The sequence below is a fragment of the Ascaphus truei genome, chromosome 17, assembly GCF_040206685.1.
Source record: "Ascaphus truei isolate aAscTru1 chromosome 17, aAscTru1.hap1, whole genome shotgun sequence".
Taxonomy (NCBI): Eukaryota; Metazoa; Chordata; class Amphibia; order Anura; family Ascaphidae; genus Ascaphus; species Ascaphus truei.
Window position 1 is genome coordinate 41,123,989 of NC_134499.1, and position 23,130 is coordinate 41,147,118.

A 23,130-nucleotide genomic window follows, 5' to 3' on the forward strand; every position below is an offset into this window, starting at 1 on the left:
GACAAGACAAAAGTGGAGCAAAACTTCTGCTCCAGGTGTGCCAAACAAAAAAATGATATTGTAGCCCCCCCCCCTCGAGATGTACAATGATTGATTTGGCGCATAGCGGGTCATGGATCAAATTCTCCCAGATAGAAAACTGGAGCAAAGAAATTGCACCAGATTTATGAAAGAATAAAGTCCCATAGTATGCCATGGATTTTTTTGGTTGGGTTGATATAGTGCAGTTATTTGCTCCAGTTTTACAGTCAGGGACGTTGATATATAGGGACCTGTTCAATTAAGCTGGTATCGCATGCCCAAATGCAAGTTCATGTACAGGATAAGAATTAGAGGTGAAACACTTTACTTAAGGATGAAAATTATGCTGTTTTCATACATTTTAAGTCAAATCTGTCTTGTTACATGACCCCCACACATTAATACAAAGTATCATCGCCTGGTCACCTAACGTTTCTGTTCTGGCACTTGGTGCTGAATGAACTGTCACCGCTGAGACTGGACACAGCGCAATCAGTCACCGTCTTACTAACATGAGCGCAAAGCATGAAGGTGCCAGGGGCGGCGGTGACTGACCGGTCAGAGAGCACTGCGGCCCTTAGGTGTGGTGCGGGCAGGGGCACAAAGCGCACCGCTTTGGGACTGTGTTTCTGCAGTTACCTTGTGGGAGAGGGGAGTGAGGCAGAAGCGCTGCGTGTGTGTCTGTCACTGTGTGTGTGTGTCTGTCACTGTGTGTGTGTGTTTGTCACTGTGTGTGTGTCTGTCACTGCGTGTGTGTCTGTCACTGTGTGTGTGTCTGTCACTGTGTGTGTGTGTCTGTCACTGTGTGTGTGTCTGTCACTGCGTGTGTGTCTGTCACTGTGTGTGTCTGTGTCACTGTGTGTGTGTCTCTGTCACTGTGTGTGTGTCTGTGTCACTGTGTGTGTGTCTGGCACTGTGTGTGTGTCTATCACTGTTTGTGTGTCTGTGTCACTGTGTGCGTGTCTCTGTCACTGTGTGCGTGTGTCTGTCACTGTGTGTGTGTCTGTGTCACTGTGTGTGTGTCTCTGTCACTGTGTGTGTGTCTGTGTCACTGTGTGTGTCTCTGTCACTGTGTGTGTGTGTGTCTGTCACTGTGTGTGTGTCTGTCACTGTGTGTGTGTCTCTGTCATTGTGTGTGTGTCTGTGTCACTGTATGTGAATTGTCATTGTTTGTGTCTCCGTACCTTTGTGTGTCTCTGTCACTGTGTGTGTAACAGTCACAGTGTGTCTCAGTCACTGTGTGCGTGTCTCTGTTACTGTGTGTGTCACTGTGTGTTACAGTGGGTGTCACTGTGTGTCACTGTGTGTGGCTCTGTTACTGTGCGTGTCTGTCACTGTTTGTCACAGGGTGTCTCTGTACCGCTTTGTGTGTTTGTGCGCGTGTGCGCGTGTGCGCGTGTGCGCGTGTGCGCGTGTGCGTGGGGCAGCTTTTTAAAACACACTTTTCTCTATGTTGATAAATTGGTGCCATTGACACTAAGAGATTGACCATGAAATTAATTTTCAACCATAATATCAATGTCATGTTATCATACTTTTTCTACCCTTGATACTTATCGCCCTAAGCGTGATCTGTATTACTGACTCTACAGTGGCTTCAACTACCTATTATTATCGTGTATTTGTAAAGCGCCAACATATGCCACTGCGCAGTACAATGGGGGTAACAGAGAGATGTATATTACATAAACGGAGTTACATACAAATAAGGACAGACGCGCGCAGACACATACAGAAGGTGGTGAAGGCGTGCGCCCGAGACTGGGCAGGCTATCATACACAGGGTTTGATTACGTTTATGTTTCAATAACTCCAACCCTGAAGGATTTCTCATTTTCCTAAATAAAAAGTGAAATCCCCCAGATGAAACAATGAAATGAGGAGGGGGGGGGGGGGGGGGGGTAATGCGAACAGTACTAACAGTTACAGAAGCAGCATGATCCAAAAGCACCGGGGGATGCATTCCCCGTCACAAGCTTTGCAATTACATTTCATTTGTCAAATATTAACAGATTAGGCATTGTGTTTGGAGAAATGATAGATATGTTCTCACCAATCAGCACATTCAGTCCTTACACTCCGGCAATTAGACGAGTCTGAACATTATCAGTGCATTTAAGATGCCGATCCAGTGAAGTCCAGAACCGTGTTTTCTTTCCGTTTTCATGTTCTTACCTCATTGTGAAGTCTCAGAAAGCTTTCATTTTCTGAGAGATGAAATGAAATCATTTAACGGGATTCTTATAAATGGTTCAGAAACTCCTTCACTTTACAATTCCTGCAATATACTGTCATGTCCTCAGTAATACTGTATATGATTTCCTAATTAACACCTGATTTAGTTATATTTTAAAAATCATTAAATTGTTTATTATCTTTTATTATTGCTGCAACCAGTGTGTGCTGCTAAGACGTTGGTATGACCTACTGGTTCTTAAGTACTTACATTATATGGGGTTATTCATTAAAATGCTATAGTGCAGTTTATGCACTCCAATACAGAATCCTATAGAGAATCCTATACAGAATCCTATAGAGAATCCTATACAGAATCCTATAGAGAATCCTATACAGAATCCCATAGAGAACCCTATACAGAATCCTATACCGAATCCTATATAGAATCCTATACCGAATCCTTTACAGAATCCTATACCGAATCCTATACAGAATCCTTTACATAATCCTATACATAATCCTTTACATAATCCTATACAGAATCCTACACAGAATCCCATAGAGAACCCTATACAGAATCCTATACCGAATCCTATACAGAATCCTATACAGAATCCTATACAGAATCCTATACAGAATCCTATAGAGAATCCTATACCGAATCCTATACAGAATCATATACATAATCCTATACATAATCCTTTACATAATCCTATACAGAATCCTATACAGAATCCCATACAGAATCCCATACAGAATCCTATACAGAATTCTTTACATAATCCTATACAGAATCCTATGCAGAATCCTATGCAGAATCCTATACAGAATCCTATACCGAATCCTATACATAATCCTATAGAGAATCCTATACCGAATCCTATACAGAATCCTATACATAATCCTTTACATAATCCTATACAGAATCCTATGCAGAATCCCATACAGAATCCTATACAGAACCCTATGCAGAATCCCCCATTGACTTGAATGGGCTTTTCCGTCAGATTTTGGCCATCACTCTATTTTCCAGTTTCTTCCTAGACCAGGAGCGGCCAACTCCAGTCCTCAAGGGCCACTAACTGGCCAGGTATTAGGGATATCCCTGCTTCAGCAGAGGTAGCTCAATGAGTGGCCACTGATTGAGCCACCTGTGCTGAAGCAGCGAAATCCTTAAAACTTGGCCTGCGGGTGGCCCTTGAGGACTGGAGTTGAGAACCCCAGTCCTATATCATACTTAAAACTGAGCTGTATGTTACCTCCTCAGTTCATGTATGTGACACGCCTGCAGATAAAGTACTCCAGAGCCAACGTTAACGCCTAACATCATAAAGGGAACAGGATCTTCTTCAGGCTGAGCTAGAGCCTAAAATACACATTAGAACGTACATCACTCCAATGATCAGACCACTGGAAACAGAGCTTCCTTCTGCTAGGCTCAGGTGTCCCTAACCAAGTTACCTGTAGGAAACCATTCTGGGTCTACGTATGTATATATTAAAAGCTAGAGAGTAATACCACCTAAAACTGGGGGGATGTATGACGCAGATTGAAGGGAGAACTTGGTACATCTTATTTACTATATGTGCACAATGTAACATTCCTATTGTCCACTCCAAGTTTCAAGCTGGTGCATATGGAGCCAAGCTCGTGGATACGCTGGTGCAGGATAAGAATCGCCCCATTTTCCTGCAGCATTGCTTGGATATACAGACCATTACAAGTGGATCTGAAGATGGAAACCCAAGTACATTTATCTTGTAAAGTAACATTTTAACAGAAAGAATGTTATGTTTCAAAGTCTCCCGGCTGCAAAACAGGATAAAAACAATATGAGCTTATCAAAGAAAAAAAGATCCCGTGGCTATAAGTGAGATGTTTTGCTTTGATATATTCTATTTTATAGTTCTATTTTTTTGCTCCACATTTGCAGCGAGGAAATAGTTAAAAACGGCAAAAAATGTTTTTTTTTCCTGCTGCATTTGTAAACTAAATGATTTAGGATTTGGGAGTTGGCTTTATTTAAGGGTCAGGCATAGCATTTCCTGAAGCATAAAGTCAATGTTTCAACAATGGCAGAGGGGAGAAGCTAATTTTTCATTCTCTGTGACAGAATCATTTGGCCAAAAGCAGGCGGACTTTACTAGTGATGCAAGAAGAAAATCCCATCCCTCATTGAGCTCCGGTATTATTTGCACTTATCCGTGGCATTTAGCAGTCAGCAGTATGATCACACCCGATTGGTGTTACACACCACCATATAAGCAGCTTTTGTGGGGGTGGAGATTTCATTTGAGTAACTTAGTACAGGGGGACTCTATTCCAGTCCTCAAGACCCGCCAACAGGTCAGGTTTTAAGGATGTCCCAGGCTCATGCACAGCTAGCTCACTGATTGAGCCACCTGTGCTGAAGCTGGGATAAGCGCCGCTGCCTTAGTGGATAGGAATTTTACTTCCCCATTGTTAATTCGAGCACGAAATAACATCATATATACTCTTTTATATGAATAAAACCACATGTGCCTTTTTCCACAATGGCAAATTAAGCAACTGATCCTTGTTTATCTGCTTTCCAGAGTTAAGATAGCAAGTGAGTGATTTATTGCCTTAAATTCTCATCATGCCATGCTATGGTAATATATGAATTACTGATGTTTGGGTGGCCCATTTCAAAACAGTGCTATTAACGAGCTTTATTATTAACTGTTACCATATTTACAAATTGAATATTAATATTAAGTACTCATAGGCCATGTATATAACTGACATATAACTTTGAGTGCTATGGAGTCATTAATGCGTTCACCATTTTCCCTAATACAAATGAAAATCTATATTTTAAGTATGAAATACATTTTTTACACAGCATATAATCCAACCTATGGGCCGATTTTTAACTCGTACGGCAAAGCACTCATTTATTGCTTGCCAGTCTTACAAATTGAGCAAGACCACGGAAAAGAAGGGAAATCATTTATTGGGCTAGAGTTAATGTATTTGACATGCCTCATTGATAGAGATCTTTGAAGCTTTCGCCCCAATTTTGCAAACCATGCGAAACGTGTGTAAATTGCCACTGCTCAGTAACAGCATGCGAGCGACTCGCTATGTAGTAAGTCCATGCGCATCTTTAAATATACTCACTCCCATCCAGACCAGGAAATAGGACTTTTGCTGAAGAGGCCGAGAGATCTATTTAGGTAGAGTACTCACTGACAACAAGTCTAAATCTCTCCTGTAATACATCATGTGGAGAGATATCTGCGAACAAACCTACACCCACCTAAGATTCCTGGGACATATGCTAATTTGGATACACAAAGTATATTCAAATGCTTGACATTAGCATATATCCCAGGTATCTCAGGTGTGTGCAGGTTTGTTCACTAGTATCTGTCCACATATTGTATTAAAGGAGTGTTTAAGAAGGTATACAAGGCAATGAGTACACTACTGAAATAGGTTTCTCCCTCTCTCTCTTATCACTCGGGCAAAAAGTCTATTTCAGTGTCTGGATGGGAGTTAGAATATTTTAACAAAGTTGAAATTCTTATCGAATTACTTGCGAACTTTAACTGAGTTGCGATTCATTGGTGAAACAATGCAATTGATGGCAGATATGTTTGATTTCTGAGACATTTTTATTCCTTAAAAGCATCTCCCCATGCCAGAAGGTGTCTCATGGCAGAAGACTACTTATTAGAAATACTTCTCTATCTCAGAAGAGGCTAAAGTGCTTTGTACAGGTATGAGCATTCAATGAGAAGAAGAGCTAAAAAGTATGCGTGACAGTGGTGCTAGACATCAGTTGGTTTAGCTCACACTGCTAGAGCTGCTGTTCTGAATAACAGAGGTTTTGTGGGTTCCATTTCTGACCCCATTCCTATGGTGCCTTAGACAGTCAACCCAATAACACTTTGTGTGCCGTGGGAAGCCAGTTTGTAGAGTTTTATTTATTTAAAAATAAAATATTTCAATTCAGTAAGTGTCTGGCACTCTAGCAGATGGCACAGTGAATATTTTTGTCCCTGTTCTGTTATACCACAGCCACCTTTGTGCATATCCGTCATGTATTGGAAGCACCTAAGTGAGTGAATATATCTGTAGTAGCTCTCTCCCCCTGGCTTCATTAAAAAGCAGATCACTTCCACTTCCTGTTTGACAGTTTAATATTTATTGTGGAGCACACCTGAGATACCTGTGAGATACGCTAAAACTAGATTAGCTGGTTTAGCTCACACTAATAGAGCTGTGGGCTAGAAAAGTAGTGATCATGGGTTCTAGCCCGGTTGGGTCTGACACCAGTACACCGTTCCAGTCATTAGGTTGGTGCCTTAGGCTTATCAACTTTATATAGTTAGTATGAACATCCTTTGTGTCATGGGACTCCTTTAAATATACTTTGCATATGTCCCAGCCTTGTATCTCCGGTGTGCTCCTTTTTCAGCACAGGCGTGTCTCCCTAATATATTTGCAGGGACGTTTGAGGGGATATCTATATATATATTTATATATATCAAATGGAAATATTACTGTGTGCTCATTTGCATGTCTTAGACATATCTGCAACCCCGCCTTTCACCATTATCACCCAGCATACAGTGTTTCCACAGCAGCAAGGGATTCTGGGAAATTACATGCAAATGAGCACACAGTGCAACCTTTTGCTTCAAATCCATTTTGACAAGGATCCCAATAAGCTTTTGCTTGCTGCATGCACAGCGTTTCAGCACAGCCTGGGTATATATATATAGATATATATATATATAGAACAACATTACCATTCTCACGTCCGGTAAAGGAAGACTGCACTCAGATCAGTATAGACAAAAAAGTCTGTATTAGGCATCAATACAAAATTAACAGGCCGCCCAATATATATATATATGGATTGGGCGGCCTGTTCATTTTGTATTGATGCCTAATACAGACTTTTTATATTTATACACACACACACACACATACACAATTGGGGACACTTATTACATTTGAAAGCTGTTGTCTCCCTTGATTGTATTCAATGATGAATTTGAATGTATCCGCTCAGCTTGTACCCAATTCCCAGAATTCGGGGTAACAGATTTACTGCGGGGTTTCTTATCCCTACTCAAAACTTCTCTGACAATCGGACCATGATATCTCAGCATCTTTGAGTGTGTTGTCCTGCTTTCTATCTGAACATTGACAATAAAACTTTAAATAACTATTATAACAAAAGCAATAATGAAACCAGCTCCTTCCACTCTTCCTAAAATAACTTGCAATAACAATAAGAAGAATTTGCAGAAGACTGTTAATCACGTCCTTTATTGGCATGACAGTTGAAATGGGAGAATATTTGGCAAGTATTTGCAAGTCGACGAAATAATTGATTGTTTCTCTGCAAATTCACCAACAAATTACAGGAGATCGTTGGGATCTTAAACCTAAACCTAACAGTAAATCACCTATTGCACAGAAAAGCTGAGTGGCAACACTCTCCTGACGGTATTCTCAGGTGCAGCCGCACTGTACATGTGCTGATAGTTGTGTGTGTGGGTGCTGGCGGAAGGTTTAATGCCGCTTCTGAAACCAGCAGCAGACGATTTCCTTGGAAAGTGCATTGGCCATGGGATAAAACTGGAGTGGGCACAGAATGTCCGCTGAGCAATAACAGATGGGAGTTCAAAGAATGTTCAAATGATAGTCCAAATTACAAAGCACCATTCAGTGGTACCCGGCTCCCATCACTTATACAATTATTTTGTAAAAACTTATTACCTTATTAAAAAGGGTTTTCAAAGCATACCTCACACCTCATCAAGGGAACTAACTAAAATAGTAGGATGTCAAAACTTTAGTGTATGTTTTTAATACTAGAAGAATTTCAGATTCATATTTGTATGTTGTACTGAGATGCCTTATCAATTGTTCTACCACTTGTTTACTTAATAATTGCTATCTCTCTACCGTACAGTATTTTCCTGCATTCCAATATATGTAGGTCCATATAGCAGAGAAGACATAAAATACACAAATGTTTCAAAAATGTTATATATATATCAAAACTGATCTTTACACTTTAATGCAGGGGTTCTCAAGAGCCCCCCAACAGGTCAGGTTTTCAGGATATTCCTGCTTCAGCACAGGTGGTACAGTCAAAGACTGAGCCACTGATTAAACCACCTGTGCTGGAGCTGGTTTATCCTTAAAACCTGACCTGTTGGGGGGTATTGAGGACTGGCGTTGAGAACCCCTGCACTAATAAATAATACATAGTGTATATGTGGGGTACGCAGCGTAGGCTTCACGAGAGGACGGTATTGTTCTGTGGTAGAGAGAGAAAGCATCCAGGACTATCCCACCCAACATGGCAAAGCAGAACTTAGACATCAGCCGGTAGAAACAGGTTTCTATAGCGGCAAAAGCTTAAAGACGACATCATTATTTCAAATGCCAGAAGGTGTTTATGTAAGAGGCTGCTTAGTAAGTACAGGCTTGCGTCTATACCATCAAATAGTTAAAGAAACCATTCCTAGTTCCAATGATGTGTCACGTTACTTATGGAATGCATTATTGTTATGAAAGCCAAACGTTATAGGTACGATTCAATACGCAGATGCAATACAGCATTGTATTGTAATTTACAGTCTGGCGCTATCAGCAGTATGAGTATAGTAGTACTATCAGCAGTATGAGTATAGTAGTACTATCAGCAGTATGAGTATAGTAGTACTATCAGCAGTATGAGTATAGTAGTACTATCAGCAGTATGAGTATAGTAGTACTATCAGCAGTATGAGTATAGTAGTACTATCAGCAGTATGTGTATAGTAGTACTATCAGCAGTATGAGTATATTAGTACTATCAGCAGTATGAGTATAGTAGTACTATCAGCAGTATGAGTATATTAGTACTATCAGCAGTATGAGTATATTAGTACTATCAGCAGTATGAGTATAGTAGTACTATCAGCAGTATGAGTATAGGAGTACTATCAGCAGTATGAGTATAGTAGTACTATCAGCAGTACGAGATTTCTTCCATAACTAATACTCCCCAAAAATTAAAAAGCATATCACTTGAAATGGTCTCTTTTGATGGGATCTCTCTGTAGGGTTGGAACGGGCGGCATTTCTTTGCACTTATCCTTTAGCATTAAAGTGTATAATATTTGATATACTATTTTATATGTTGTTATATAATGGCATTTTAGACTGTAAGTGTCAAATTACTACTATCACTTTGTTGTAGGGTGGGTTCTACCTTCTTTAGGTGTAACCAAATACCTGAGTAAAATCACAACACAAGTGGAGCATTGCTCTGTATACACGGTGAGAAGGACCGCACTAAAACATTCATCAGTGCCAAACTCATGCAGAATAAAGCGCTAGGTCTGCATGCACGTGGATTTGTTTCGTTTAATATTGTTGGTGCTAATTGGCACCAGTACTGATCCATTTTTATAGCTAAAACAAATAAATATATAGCTCTGACTCCTTATTGCAGGTGTGGCCATCGGAAAGATGCAGGTGGATACGGGTGGATGTCGAGGGATGCAGGAGGGATGTGGGGGGAGGTGGGAGGATGCCGGGGGTGCGAGAGAATGCGGGGGGGGGATGTGGGAGGTTGCGGGAGGATGCCGGGGGTGCGAGAGAATGCGGTGGGGATGTGGGAGGAGGTGGGAGGATGCCGGGGGTGCGAGAGAATGCGGGGTGGATGTGGGAGGTTGCGGGAGAATGCATGGGGTGATGCAGGGGGATCCAGGGGGATGGTAGGGGATGCTGGAGGATACGGGGGGGATGCAGAAGGATGCGGGAGGTTGCAGGAGGATGCGGGAGGATACAGGGGGATGCGGGAGGATACAGGGGGATGCGGGTAGATGCGGGGGAATGCAGGATGGTGAGGGGGAAGTGGGAGGATACAGGGGGATGCAGGGAGGATGCGGGATAATGTGGGGGGATGCAGAAGGATGAGGGGGGATGCGGGAGGATGCGAGGGAATGCAGGAGGGATGAGGGGGAAAGTGGGAGGATACAGGAGGGATGCGGGGGGATGTGAGAGAATGCAGGGGGGATGATGAGGAATGTGGGAGGAGGCGGGGGGGGTTGCTGGAGGATGTGGAGGGATGTGAGAGAATGCAGGGGGGATGATGAGGAATGTGGGAGGAGGCGGGGGGGTTGCGGGAGGATGCGGAGGGATGTGAGAGAATGCAGGGGGGATGATGAGGAATGTGGGAGGAGGCGGGGGGTTGCGGGAGGATGCGGAGGGATGCCGCAAAGGACAGAAAATGTGTGAGACCGGAATTCAAATATTTTGAACAAATAAATCTTCATTTTCTGTTATGATCGATGAACCAACTACAATCACTGGCCAAACCGTTCTTGTCATTTGCTTAAGGATCATTGTTCATTAATCTGATGATACAGTATCTTTTTATTTTGATTTGGCATTTACAATGTGGTGCAAAATCCAAAAAACATGTATGAATTTTAGACAGTCTAAAAAAATTCAAGATTTTCAATGCAAAATCTGAAGAAAAAATGTAATTTCTTTTGCATCTGCTGGTGCATTCGTTATGCTCGGACGAAATGCTGGAGTTGGAAAATTGTTCCTCGATGATTTCCCTAAGGCAGAGATATAGGTGTGCAGCGCACAGCATCCAAACGAGAGCAGGTCTGGCGAAAACTTTCTTTATTAGCAAGGCATAAAATAGAGGGACGCAGCCCTTCAACGCGTTTCGTGCAAAGCTTGACAAAGTGCTTTGCACGAAACGCGTTGAAGGGCTGCGTCCCTCTATTTTATGCCTTGCTAATAAAGAAAGTTTTCGCCAGACCTGCTCTCGTTTGGATGCTGTGCGCTGCACACCTATATCTCTGGAATTTACTATATACAGCGGCACGCATTGCAAGGGAGACTCTGGAGGTGATCAAGACAGTGAGTACTCACAAGGGGCTATCCCAATGAGGTGGAGGAGGTTGTCCTAGGACAAACTACCCCAACCTTCAGGGTTTTCTGGTGCCCCCCCATTAATATGGACTGAGTATATATATAATTAAGTGATACCTTAATACCCAGTGTTCTCCCTCCCTTCAGAAGCACACACACAGCACTCTGAGCACCATTGCTCTATCCTAACCTTGATTTCCCTAAGGCAACCTTTTTTCACTGTGTTAATCACAGACTTGAGCTGAGCGTGAGTGATTCTGCTGATAACGTTGCAGGGTTGAATCATTTACAATTTGTTGGTGACAAATTATATTCACTGTACCACATATCTCCAGAGAATGAGGATAAATTAAACGCCTGCGCGGAGTCTCTGCAATGTCAGCTGCTGAGCATTGGTCACGTGCTCAGCGTCAGACGAGTTTCTTCATCTATTAGGACCGGCAAAAGCTATTTGTCAAAGTATGATGCTCTATGGCAGGGATGTGCGAAGTGGGGGGTGCGAGACTTTCTGGGGGGGGGGCACGGCTGTCACAGAGGCCCCGCGCTTCAGCGAAGGCATTTAAAATAAATGCCAGGGATCGCACGAGGCCTCTGTAACGTTTTACTTACCTGGCCTTCCGGGGACGCGTCTCCATGGCAAACCGTCATTTGACGCCGGAGCCGTGCAGGGGGCGGGGGCACGAGCCGGAGGGGAGAAGAGACAGGGGGGCACATGAAGGAAACTTTGCGTACCCCTGCTTTATGTTTCAGCAATGCAATTTCTGATACTTCTAGAGTAATAGAGTAATAGCGTACGCACAGAAAGGACCAAATATCAAGGTTTAAAGAAGGTTTTAGATTTGTCTGCATTTGTTGAAAATGTACGTACAGTAGGTCTCTCTCTCTCTCTCTCTCTCTCTCTTTATCTCTCTCCCTCTCTCTCTTTATCTCTTTATCTCTCTCTCTCTCTCCCTCTTTATCTCTCTCCCTCTCTCTCTTTATCTCTTTACCTCTCTCCCTCTTTATCTCTCTCCCTCTCTCTCTCTCTTTATCTCTTTATCTCTCTCGCTCTCTCCCTCTTCCTTTCTCTCTCTCTCTCTCTCTTCCTTTCTCTCTTCCTTTCTCTCTCTCTCTCTCTCTCCCTCCCTCCCTCTCTCCCTCTCCCTCTCCCTCTCTCTCTCTCTCTCTCTCTCTCTCTCTCTCTCTCTCTCTCTCTGTCTCTCTCTCTCTCTCTCTCTCTCTCTCTCTCTCTCTCTCTCTCTCTCTCTCTCTCTCTCTCTCTCTCTCTCTCTCTCTCTCTCAGCATATGATAGAGAACCGATACCATTCCTTTAGGAGGTAAAGGAAATGCCCGTTTTGTGTATCTTGAAGGTCTGGAACATTTTGTTCTGATGTCTTATGTTGGAAACATTGTTGTATTTCGTGTCTGCTAATATCTTCTCTTTAATCTCTTGCACCTTGACTATACAGCATACAGTGTGCACTCCCTTTGCAGAATGTAATGGCGTGATTTATTTAAAGATAAGAGAATAAAGCAAAGATGTGTTCTTGTTATACATTTAGTGGAAATACCAAGGTGTTAAACACATAGTTCTGTCAGCATCTCTTCAAGCTATAAAGGTTTAGAGGGGGCTCGTGTCCATTTAGTCATCTGTTATCCTCATTCTGCATCTCTGCAGTGTTGTAACATATTTGAATAAGTTATGTAGCCGTGTCTATCTGTCTGTCTGTCTCTCTCTGTCTCTCTCTCTCTCTCTCTTTGTCTCTCTCTCTCTCTCTTGCTGTCTGTCTGTCTCTCTCGCTCACTCTCTCTCTCTCTCTCTCTCTCTCTCTGTCTCTCTCTCTGTCTGTCTCTCTCTCTGTCTGTCTCTCTCTATCTGTCTCTCTCTGTTTGTCTGTCTCTCTTTCTCTGTCTCTCTCTCTCTTCCCTTCTGTCTGTCTGTCTCTCTGTCTCTCTCTCTCTTGCTGTCTGTCTGTCTGTCTGTCTGTCTGTCTGTCTCTCTCTCTCTCTCTCTCTCTCTCTCTCTCTCTCTCTCTCTCTCTCTCTCTCTCTCTCTCTCTCTCTGTGTCTCTATCTCTGTCTCTCTCTCCTCCCTTCTTCCTTTCAATGAGTACAGATGTATCAGAATGCATTGTCCCCTTTTGGTGGTATACAGGGGTATATGTTCTGATATTCTGTACCATTGAATCCTATGGAACCTCTGTGATATTCTGCATTACAGCGGGACGAGTTGTTTTTTCTGCCACATACCAAAACTCTGTTGGCCTTTTTGGGACAATCTCCAATCTGACCGACGTCATGTTAACAGTGTGGTTACTGGTGATAGAAAATACTCTTTTTTATGCCACAATACTGCAGAAATTCAAACATTTGGTCCATGTTGTTTATCTAGCTAATTTATTTCTTGCAATTGATACAATCTGGTGTAGGTTAACATTGCTAACAGTCACCACACATCATGTCTGGGTTAAATACAATGCAGATTGGTAATGCGAGATTGAGCTTGTTTCCTTAGTTATTAGTTTAGAAGAGACACCTAATGCATATTGTTGTCCTCTTGCCAGGTATGCCAGGCCCAGAATCCTCTCTACTCAGCTAGTTCCTGACTCAGCTGGCATATTGTGCGTTATTGCATAGGGCCCCTAAGAACAGCAGGCACACTCGCTTGTTGATCCGATGTACCAGCACACTCAGCTTTTTTCAATCAAACTGTTTATTCCCTCCGAGCGTTACTATTGTCTGCAGCTTGGCTGTTAATGAAATACGTGGATAGAAAATGTATGCTGTTTGGGAGAAGCATATTAGGAACACATGGCTGGATACAGAATATATTGACAGTTGAAATTAGCAGCTCTGGTTTGCACTCAGTTTATTCCTGGCAGCACAAAGATGAACTTTTTTGTTTTCTATTCTGTTTTACAGTTAAGTATGTCTCAAATCTAAAATATTTTGCAAAAACACTGAATGCGGTGTTCTTTTTAAGAATATGTGGAGTATTCACCTGTTTAACACTATTGGAAATGAATGGATTTGACACAATCCTGATTGTTCTTTGGTACATGTATCAATATGCAATTGGTTCACCTCCCTTCCTTCCTTAAGAAAATCAGAGGTATATGTTGGTAGGCTATGGCCGGATTTACTAAGCCCTAATACAGCGTATCACACATCCCAATCTAAGGGTAATTACCATTGAGTTGAATGTTCCAGGAGGACATGAGGAGAGGAGCCTCGGGGAGAGCAGATAGGTAATGTTTATAAAGTAATAGCATAGACCAGACCCCTCTGTTTATTATGTTGTAGATAGGGACAGTATATGTTAAGTTAGGACAGGGGTGCGCAAACATTTCCCTGTGCGCACCTCTGCCTGCTCTTCTCAGTGCCTCGCACCCCCCCTACTCGTGTGTCGCCATGGTGAGGTCACGTGACCCGCTACCAGGACGATGCGTCGCTGGAAGGGAAGGTAAGTGTATTATAGAGGCCTCGCACAGTCCCCCGGCATTTAATTTAAATGCCTGGGGGGAGAGCGCGGGACCTCTATAACTGCCGCGGCCCACCCAGAAAATGTAGCGCCCCCTGGGGGGTGTGCTCCCAGTTTGAGCCCCGCTCAGTTAGGATACCCAAAAGAAGGAACGGAGTCCTGCATAAGTAATAAAAAAGGATTACAGCACGCCACAGAGGGCCTCAGGAAAGAGGGCTCCCGTGTGCCGGCCGATCAGCTCTAACTGCGGATCGTCGTTAATATTCCTCATCCATCTGTGCAGAAATCGCAGTTCCCAAGCAGGCAAAAAGTTTTGGGTCAAGTAAGAAAAGACCCATTGGGATTCCTGTAGGGGCGCCGAGTAATAGGATCAATACCGTTGGTGGTTCCGAAGCAACAAGGTGGGCCGGGGTCCCACACTTCCCCAGAGCAACGAAGTCAAAGTACCTTCATTGGAGTGTTAAGATTGGGCACTGATGGAAGGACTGTATTCATGTCTGTCTGATATAACATACAGTGCAACATTATTACTATATGTATTAGGGTCCCTGTGCTTGGGGACACAAATAAATGAGTGTTGTACTTCAAAAGTTCCTGGCACCCATTATTCTACAACCTAACTCCCACATCGCCCGGCCGCCTGAATACAGCGCCCGAGTCCAGGTAACCCGTGCGCAAAAGCCATAGAAAACACCCCGGTGTAATCTCCCTAAAAACTGGGCAGGGAGGGTCACATATTATATGAATATTATAGGGTTCCAGTGTACAGAAGAGAAAGATATTCCATCACAGACAAGTTAATAAGACTTTATTCTACCATTTAAAAATAATAATAATTTGCCGTACCAAACTCAGTAAATGAAAGACTCAGACCCAGATTCACTGCGCTCAATTAGCCTAATTAATGTGACGGTAATATTAATTCATTTCTTTTAATCCTCATTCATTAGTCACTGATGTATATACCATCCTGTATAAGGGACGGCCTTATCGGTAGACACGGTAAATATGAGAGAGATGCGGAGAGGGAGAGTTATGAGAGTTAACCTAGATCAGGGGTGGACAAAAATGTAACAAAACGGAGCAGCCAGCCAGAATTGCCACAATTGAGAGTGGGGTGGGGCAGAGTGCACTCCATGTCACGCCCTCATTCCCTCCCCCCGCGTGTCACACCAAGCAGCGCAGTCAGCACCACGCAGGTGACAGGACGCCCTATCCTGCTTTGCAGTTGTGCTTGCAGAGCAGGACAGGGAGCGCTATCGCTGGTAAGTCAGCCAAGCACAGCAGCACAGGCACAAGAGGCCACATTTTTGGTGCCTGTCATATTTCCATCCCTGGAATCGATTCATCAATACTCCACGGAGGCGGATACCTGTGGGCACACATAGATATGTTATCATTGAATACATTTCAAATATTTTAATTAGCACACAATTAGTGTATTTCTCTCCTCTCCAGCTAAATACCCATTTCAGTATGTGGATATGGTCCTATACATTTGCAAAAATATATATTTTTTCTGTGCTTTCCTGTATTTTGCCATATATGCAATTTTAGTAGTATATTTAATTTCTTGACTGGTACAGCATACGTTTGCACCTCGCATGAATACATTTTATTTTTGCTATTTATTCACAGGTCGCTCTTGCTAAATGAACATTGTATCACAGAAGACATGAATGGTGTCATGATGTACTTATGTTTGCTTTGTCAGGACAGTTTACTAAACATAGAACTGTTTGCATTTTGATCCATAGATCCTTGAAGAAAACATGAAATTAGAATGCAAATGCCATGGCGTTTCTGGATCCTGCACCACGAAAACATGTTGGACCACTCTTCCAAGTTTCGGGAGCTGGGATTCGTTCTTAAAGACAAATACAATGAAGCGGTTCAGGTTGAACCCGTTAGAGCAAGCCGAAACAAGCGGCCAACGTTCCTTAAAATCAAAAAGCCGCTATCCTATCGCAAGCCAATGGATACTGATTTAGTATACATTGAAAAATCCCCCAATTATTGTGAAGAAGACCCTGTGACTGGCAGCGTGGGAACGCAAGGCCGAATGTGCAACAAAACAGCTCAGCACACTAGTGGCTGTGATCTGATGTGTTGTGGCAGAGGATACAATACACACCAGTACTCCAGGGTGTGGCAATGCAACTGCAAATTCCACTGGTGCTGCTATGTCAAATGCAACACATGCAGTGAAAGAACAGAAGTGTTCACCTGTAAATGAGAAAACGGCCAGGCTAAGGAAGTCTAAAACCCCTGGGAACTAATGCTGTACATTTGCACAAGATCTCAATTTACATGCTGCAGAACTGTGGCTTAGAGACTGTCTACCTTTAAGTAGCCAAGTGAGTGGATCCCTGTTCTCTGATGTATGAGTAATTATGAGGTCACTTATTCGTAAACAAAGACTAATATAAAAAAGCCAATGAGGAAACAAATGCAGAAAATGCCACACATAGAATTATATGGATTGTCCTTATTAGGGAGAAATGCTGAAGAACACAAATAAGAGCTGCCTGAGTGTGGAACGTGCCTTAGTTTGGAAAAAGATGGTTACAAATACAGCTACAATCTTAACAAGCAAACCGGGTGGGGTGACAATGAACTGGTGTGAATCTCTCCGTAGGGTGTGGATTATACAGATTTAGGTTGTGAAAAGCTCCTACTTTTCTTGCTTATCTCCATTCTCACCAAATTGGCTTCAGCCCCTGTACATGTTTCCCATACTGGTCTGATCACTGGTTTAGCTGGTTTTTATGCGCTGTCATATTTTGGCACAGGGACATTGAATATTAGCAACAATATTTAACAGTATATTTTAGATGAAACTAATATTAATTTATTTAATGGAAGAAACATGCTGCCATTTGGAACTATTCTGCAAATAGAGAAGTTTGATTTCGTTGCAGTATGGCAATACAAACATGGAAAAACTGGAGGTGTAAATAGCTACAGTATTAATCTGATATTACTTACAGTTGTACACATGGGATACTCCGTGTGGCTAAGTGATTAAAAACATAAAGCAGACATATTTTCTGAAACACTTTTATGCTGTTTGCTGCTAGTTGTCTGGAATAATCAATCTCCTAATTAGCTCAATATTTCAATGTCTACTGGTTAAGTTTTCTTAATTAAACAATTTGGTTTCCATAGATGGTAAGTGGGATACTCCAGGCAAAATTTCCAACTTTTGGAAAATGGACCATAGGATAAAAGAGTATATTTTGTAAGAGACTATTTTTATATGAATATTTTATTTATACTATGTCTGCTTGTATAATTCTATAACATACTTTTCTGAACACAATGCATCCAATTTGTAATTTTGAGGTATTTAACAGATAATTGCTGATTTAACGTTTGGCATAATAGCAGCAATATGGATTTTATTAATCCCGATGTAAGTGAGAGATGTTCAAAAAGCACAATTTTTTTTTACTTTAGACTAACTATTTCTGGATGTGTATATTTCCTGATCAATTTGCAGAATACACAAAAGAAGGATAGGACGTGTAGCATTATTTTATCACATAGATTAAATTAATAATTAGCATTAAATAATTGCTCATTTAAACCATTCTGAAAAGAAAAAGAAATAAATCTGAATTTGCTTCTCACGTGCGTCAGTCATTAAACAGTGGCGTTATTATTAGCAAATCTGCTGTGTGTGCGGTCTATTAAACCTCTATATTGTGCTACTGTCAAATGTGATTTTATCAGTGACAGACTGTAGACTATGACTGTAAAAACTAGCATGACACACACGTCTGATTCTCACAGATAACGTACAACGCTGACAAATCTCATCCACATGGTTTGTCCTCTCTTCTTCCCCTTCCAAACCTTTCTACAAGGTTACATTGAAAGCACATAACTTCTTCAGCTTCTCATACACAACTACTACTTAGAGCAGTGTTTTTCTTCAGACCAATTTAAAAAAAAAAACCTTTTGATGTAAACAGTATTAGACCAGTTTATACATCAGTGTATAAGATGTCAAAATAGATTGTAGATGAGATTAATTTATTGTCAAAATGTCAGACTACTGAACAGGTAAAATAAGACTACACATATTTTTGTAAAGATTTTTTTCTTTCTTGTCATATTAACTACTGAAAAACAATGCATAAACTTGCGTTATAATGAACAACTCCAAGTAAAGAAGTCTGCGGATTTGTGAGCATCCAAACATTCTTACACCTTACAAAGTTTATTTTCTTTAACATTTCATTCCAGGTGCATTGATACTACTGGGTGCGATGATTCATTAGAGTCTAAAAGATGTCCTGTATAAAATGGTTACAATTGTTATTCTGCGGTATGTTTTAATCTTAAAGCACTCTGTTTAAATGGCTTCTTTTCAACACATTGGGCACACGCAGTGTGAAACCGATTATTATATCAGCTCCCCAACCCATTTTAGTCACAATAAAAATTGGATCTGAAAAAGTAAGATTGTTTTTGTTTTATTATCTACATTTACAAATTTACAGGCACTTTTGGACACAAAAGGTAAGTTGTTTTGCAGTACTACAGATACTCTTACTGTTACATTTTAATACAACATATAGAGTAGTTGATCATCTTTACAAACCTATGTTTCCAATCGGAAGGATGACTGCTGGTTAGTGCATGTAGATAATACTAGTACAGGTATTCTTTTCATTACATTTTAGATTTTCAGCATGTAGCAGAAAAAGCTTGAAATAAGTTTTATGCCTCACAGATTCAATAAGTAATTTCTGCCCAGATTGGTCTAAATATTTCTATCACTTCAGCCAATAAAAACTGCCTTTATATGTTCATCATATGATTACTTCTAGATACATGGAATGCAACATCAGGAGTTAGGAATGCAGAAAATGAATGATTAAACTGTTTGAATTACAGTGACCCCAATCATGGGCTTTGATAGGTTCTGTAAGATCTGTGCTTGCAGCTTGCGATTCTTTATAGCTGCACATCTGCAAGACTTTGCCACTGATATTGATTTATCTCCATGAAATAAAAAATATCACCATCCTTAACATGTCTGCAACAAATGTACGGCAATTCATGATCTATTCATTTCTCAACCTCCTAGCCATTACACAAACTTGACTGTAGGCCTCAGACAGTGCCTCTCCTGCTAAACTGTTCTATGGGGGTCTCTCCCTTAGCCACACCACCAGACGAGGAAATAGACAGGCGACAGACTAGGTATGATACTTTCCTCAAATTGCACATTTCACATCATACCCCCTTTTCACTCCCTCACGTTCTCATTGTTCGAAGTCCACGCTGTCTGTCTCTTTTCCCCCCTTTCACTCTCTCATTCTCATTGTTCGAAGTCCACACTGTCTGTCTCTTTTCCCCCCTTTCACTCTCTCTCATTCTCATTGTTCGAAGTAGACACTGTCTGTCTCTTTTCCCCTCTTTCCCTTTGTGTTGCTGTCACCTATCGCTCCATTGGACCTACATCTCAATTTCTTGACAACTTTTCTGCCTGACTTTCTCACGTCCTCTTTTCTGAGACTCCTACTGTCATCCTGGGAGACTTTAACATAACTATTGTCAATCACAATGCTGATTAAGCTGCTCATCTTATCTCCTGTCCTTAATCTCCTCCTATGGTCTCTCCCAATGGACCACCTCTCTTAGTTACTGCAATGGACACTGCATTGACCTATTTTTCACCTGCTGCTGCTCTCACTAACTCCTCTAACACGCCCTTCCCTCTCTCTGATCATCACCTCACCTTCTGCCTCACTTTACCCTCTGCCCCCTCCACAACACCTGCTTCCACACGCACATACAGAAATCTACTGTATGTGCTCTAGACATCGTCCAATTTTCAACATTTTTTAACCTCTCCTGTCTCTAATCTCTCTACCCTTTCCTACCCTGATTTAGCAACCTCTCTATATACTGTAACAGTTCACTTTCATCTGCCTGAGACAAGACGGCTCCTGCCACCACACATTGCTCCCGACAATCTAAGCCACAACCGTAGCATACACACTTTCCCTGCTACCTCCTAAAGTGCTCACACTGCAGAACGTTAGTGGAGGAAATCCCATGCTAAAGCAGATTTTCTCCACAATAAATTAATGTTCTCTTCCTAGAACACTGCACTTTTCCTTGACAAGCAACCCTACTTTCCTTCACTCGTACAAACTCTGTCCTCTAACCCTCAATGCTCCACTCCTGAAGCTGCATGTGAAGTACTTTCAGAGGACCTGGACATGGTCCTCATCTTTCCCCCAGGCTTCACTGATGATCCAGTCCTGCTCCTCAGGCTTGCGACACTACGGCTGCCTCGCGCCACTTAGCCAGCTCATTAAACCTCTGAAGGAACTCTTCCTCTGTTCCTTGAAGCTCTGACATATTTCAGATAGGCAAACTGCAGCCACAATTGTATCTTCCCAGCATGGGAGCATGTGACTGAGCTCCCAGGCCTCTTGCTTCCCCTTCATGACCTCCACAGCCCTCTATCACTTGCCACCCCCCCCTCCCTCTACCTATGTATAGTTAACCAATTCATGCCCCCCTAAGTGGGCCAGAGGAAAGCGACCACCCAACAGACCAAGGGATCCTAAACTCCAACACAGGGAAAGAGGGAAAAAAAAGGGGGGGGGGGGCATGGAAGTATGGCACCCACACTGGGAGAAGGGGAAGGGGGACAGTTTGGTGCTGCGGTCATGGCACCCTTCCCTTATGTTAATCTCAGGGCTCTCTATCTCAACTCAATCTAAAGACCTATTGCAGGTGTAGATCGGAGTAACGCTAACATGTACTTATTGTCTGGTTATTGAATGATAATGCAACATTACGCTACAATAACATCATGTTAAGCCTATGCTTATGAGATGTAATCCATATGTTGTTTTTGCATATAATTAGCTTTGAGGGTATAATGTTAACTCTGAGAACATAATGTTTGATCCTGGTTTTAGAAAACATAGTTATTAGTCCTGATTCAACTCAGCTTTGTGGATATAACCCTTTGTGGGCTATGCTGCATTTCATACTTTTTCAGTTGGCTGCAGGTGCTTCAACTTGATTAAGGCGCATCTGGAGTCAGCCAAATATCTGGGGATGGAGTTCATCCAGGGAAAACAATTAGCCCCATCCTGAGGCTAATATACTTCCCCAGGATGTCTGTGTCACAGTAGGTACTATTCTTTCCTAAGATGTGTTCTTTTTTTAGGATTGCTGCAAAATGTCAATAGAATCAAACTGAAATGATAAGATACCATGTTTGGACATCGAGGAATGTTGAAGAGACATTGGCGGTGCCTGTAAAGAGTCAACAAAGTAATAGTTATAATGCATGGCAGAGCGTTCATCTTGGTTATTGTGAATATAAATATGGTGGTTGAAGTGGTAACGGTAATGTAATAGTACAAATCCTTTATTGTTTAGGGCAATGTTTAACACCAATGCCTCAAAGTTAAGTGAGACCATAGGAGCAGTCTTTCTGGGCGTAAATATAATGCACACAGAACAGCAAGCTCTTATGCCTATGACTATGTTGTGAATTGCAACACCTGAAGGTAGTGATAGGGAATCACAACAGTTGGAAGACATCTTGAAAACTACCATGAACCTCACTTGAAGCAAAACTGTCAACAGCGGCACCACAAACATGCTCCAATTGTCTATTGCTCTAAACAATCTGTTTTCTAAGCATTAGCTGGTTTCTTGAAGATGTTTGTGCTCCAGTCATCTTTTTTAGACTACTGCAAGTTGTAGTTATGTCACTCCTACTTTTGGGGTATATTTACTAAGGAGACTTCTGCAATAAGACACCATCTGGCACTGGACGACACCTCACAGGCCATTAAAGTCAATAGGCAACAGGGAGTCTTCCAGCACTGGCAAAAAAACATTTTTACATCAATTCCAACTGTGGCATTTCTACCCAACGAAGGGAGGGTGTATCCTCCTGGAATATGGTGCTTGTTTTTCTACCCTGCATGTGATGTAATAAACTGTGCGGTTTGCTCATATTTGCACACTATTCCTGTCCTGCTGCTGCTGTGAACTTCTATTTCATGAGCATTTGAAAGCAGCTGATTGCAGGACATTATTGTCTTTGGACAATTACGTTGTTATGTCAATGGACACTGAATAATTTTGAAATGTTTTAATTTTGATATATATTTGTGCACGCTATACTTGTTGATATTTATCACATATTCACACGATAACTAGCACTTTACACTAAGTATCACCTCACAGCTGATTGCAGGATGCTGCGTTAAGAAGAGACTGCACGGGAAGTGAAAACGAAATGTCTAATATACACATTCAGCAAGTAAAGAGAGCACTGGCTTACAAGAATGACGTGTGCATTTCCAAAGCCCACGTACAATAACACGTGGTCATTCCAAATTGTATCAGAAATCAACGGAGTCCAAAAATGTTATACTCCATTAAATGTTCACACATACTTCTACATCACTTTTATTCTGAATCACACATTTCATATTTTCTTTTCATTTCTTGTTTTTTTTTGCTGCTCATAGGGCAAGCTTTGTAATTA

At 41.8% G+C, this 23,130-nt stretch overlaps 1 protein-coding gene across 1 annotated transcript in view; it reads left to right on the forward strand.

Annotated features, from left to right (window-relative positions):
* LOC142468388 (protein Wnt-7a-like) overlaps window positions 1-19,056 on the forward strand; it is a 36,961-nt gene extending 17,905 nt beyond the window's left edge. The window contains 2 exon segments of the mRNA XM_075574931.1: window positions 16,346-16,430; window positions 16,433-19,056. Of these exon segments, the coding sequence (XP_075431046.1) occupies window positions 16,346-16,430; window positions 16,433-16,824 (477 nt within the window). The 3' untranslated portion in view covers window positions 16,825-19,056.
* Window positions 19,057-23,130: the final 4,074 nt, after the last annotated feature.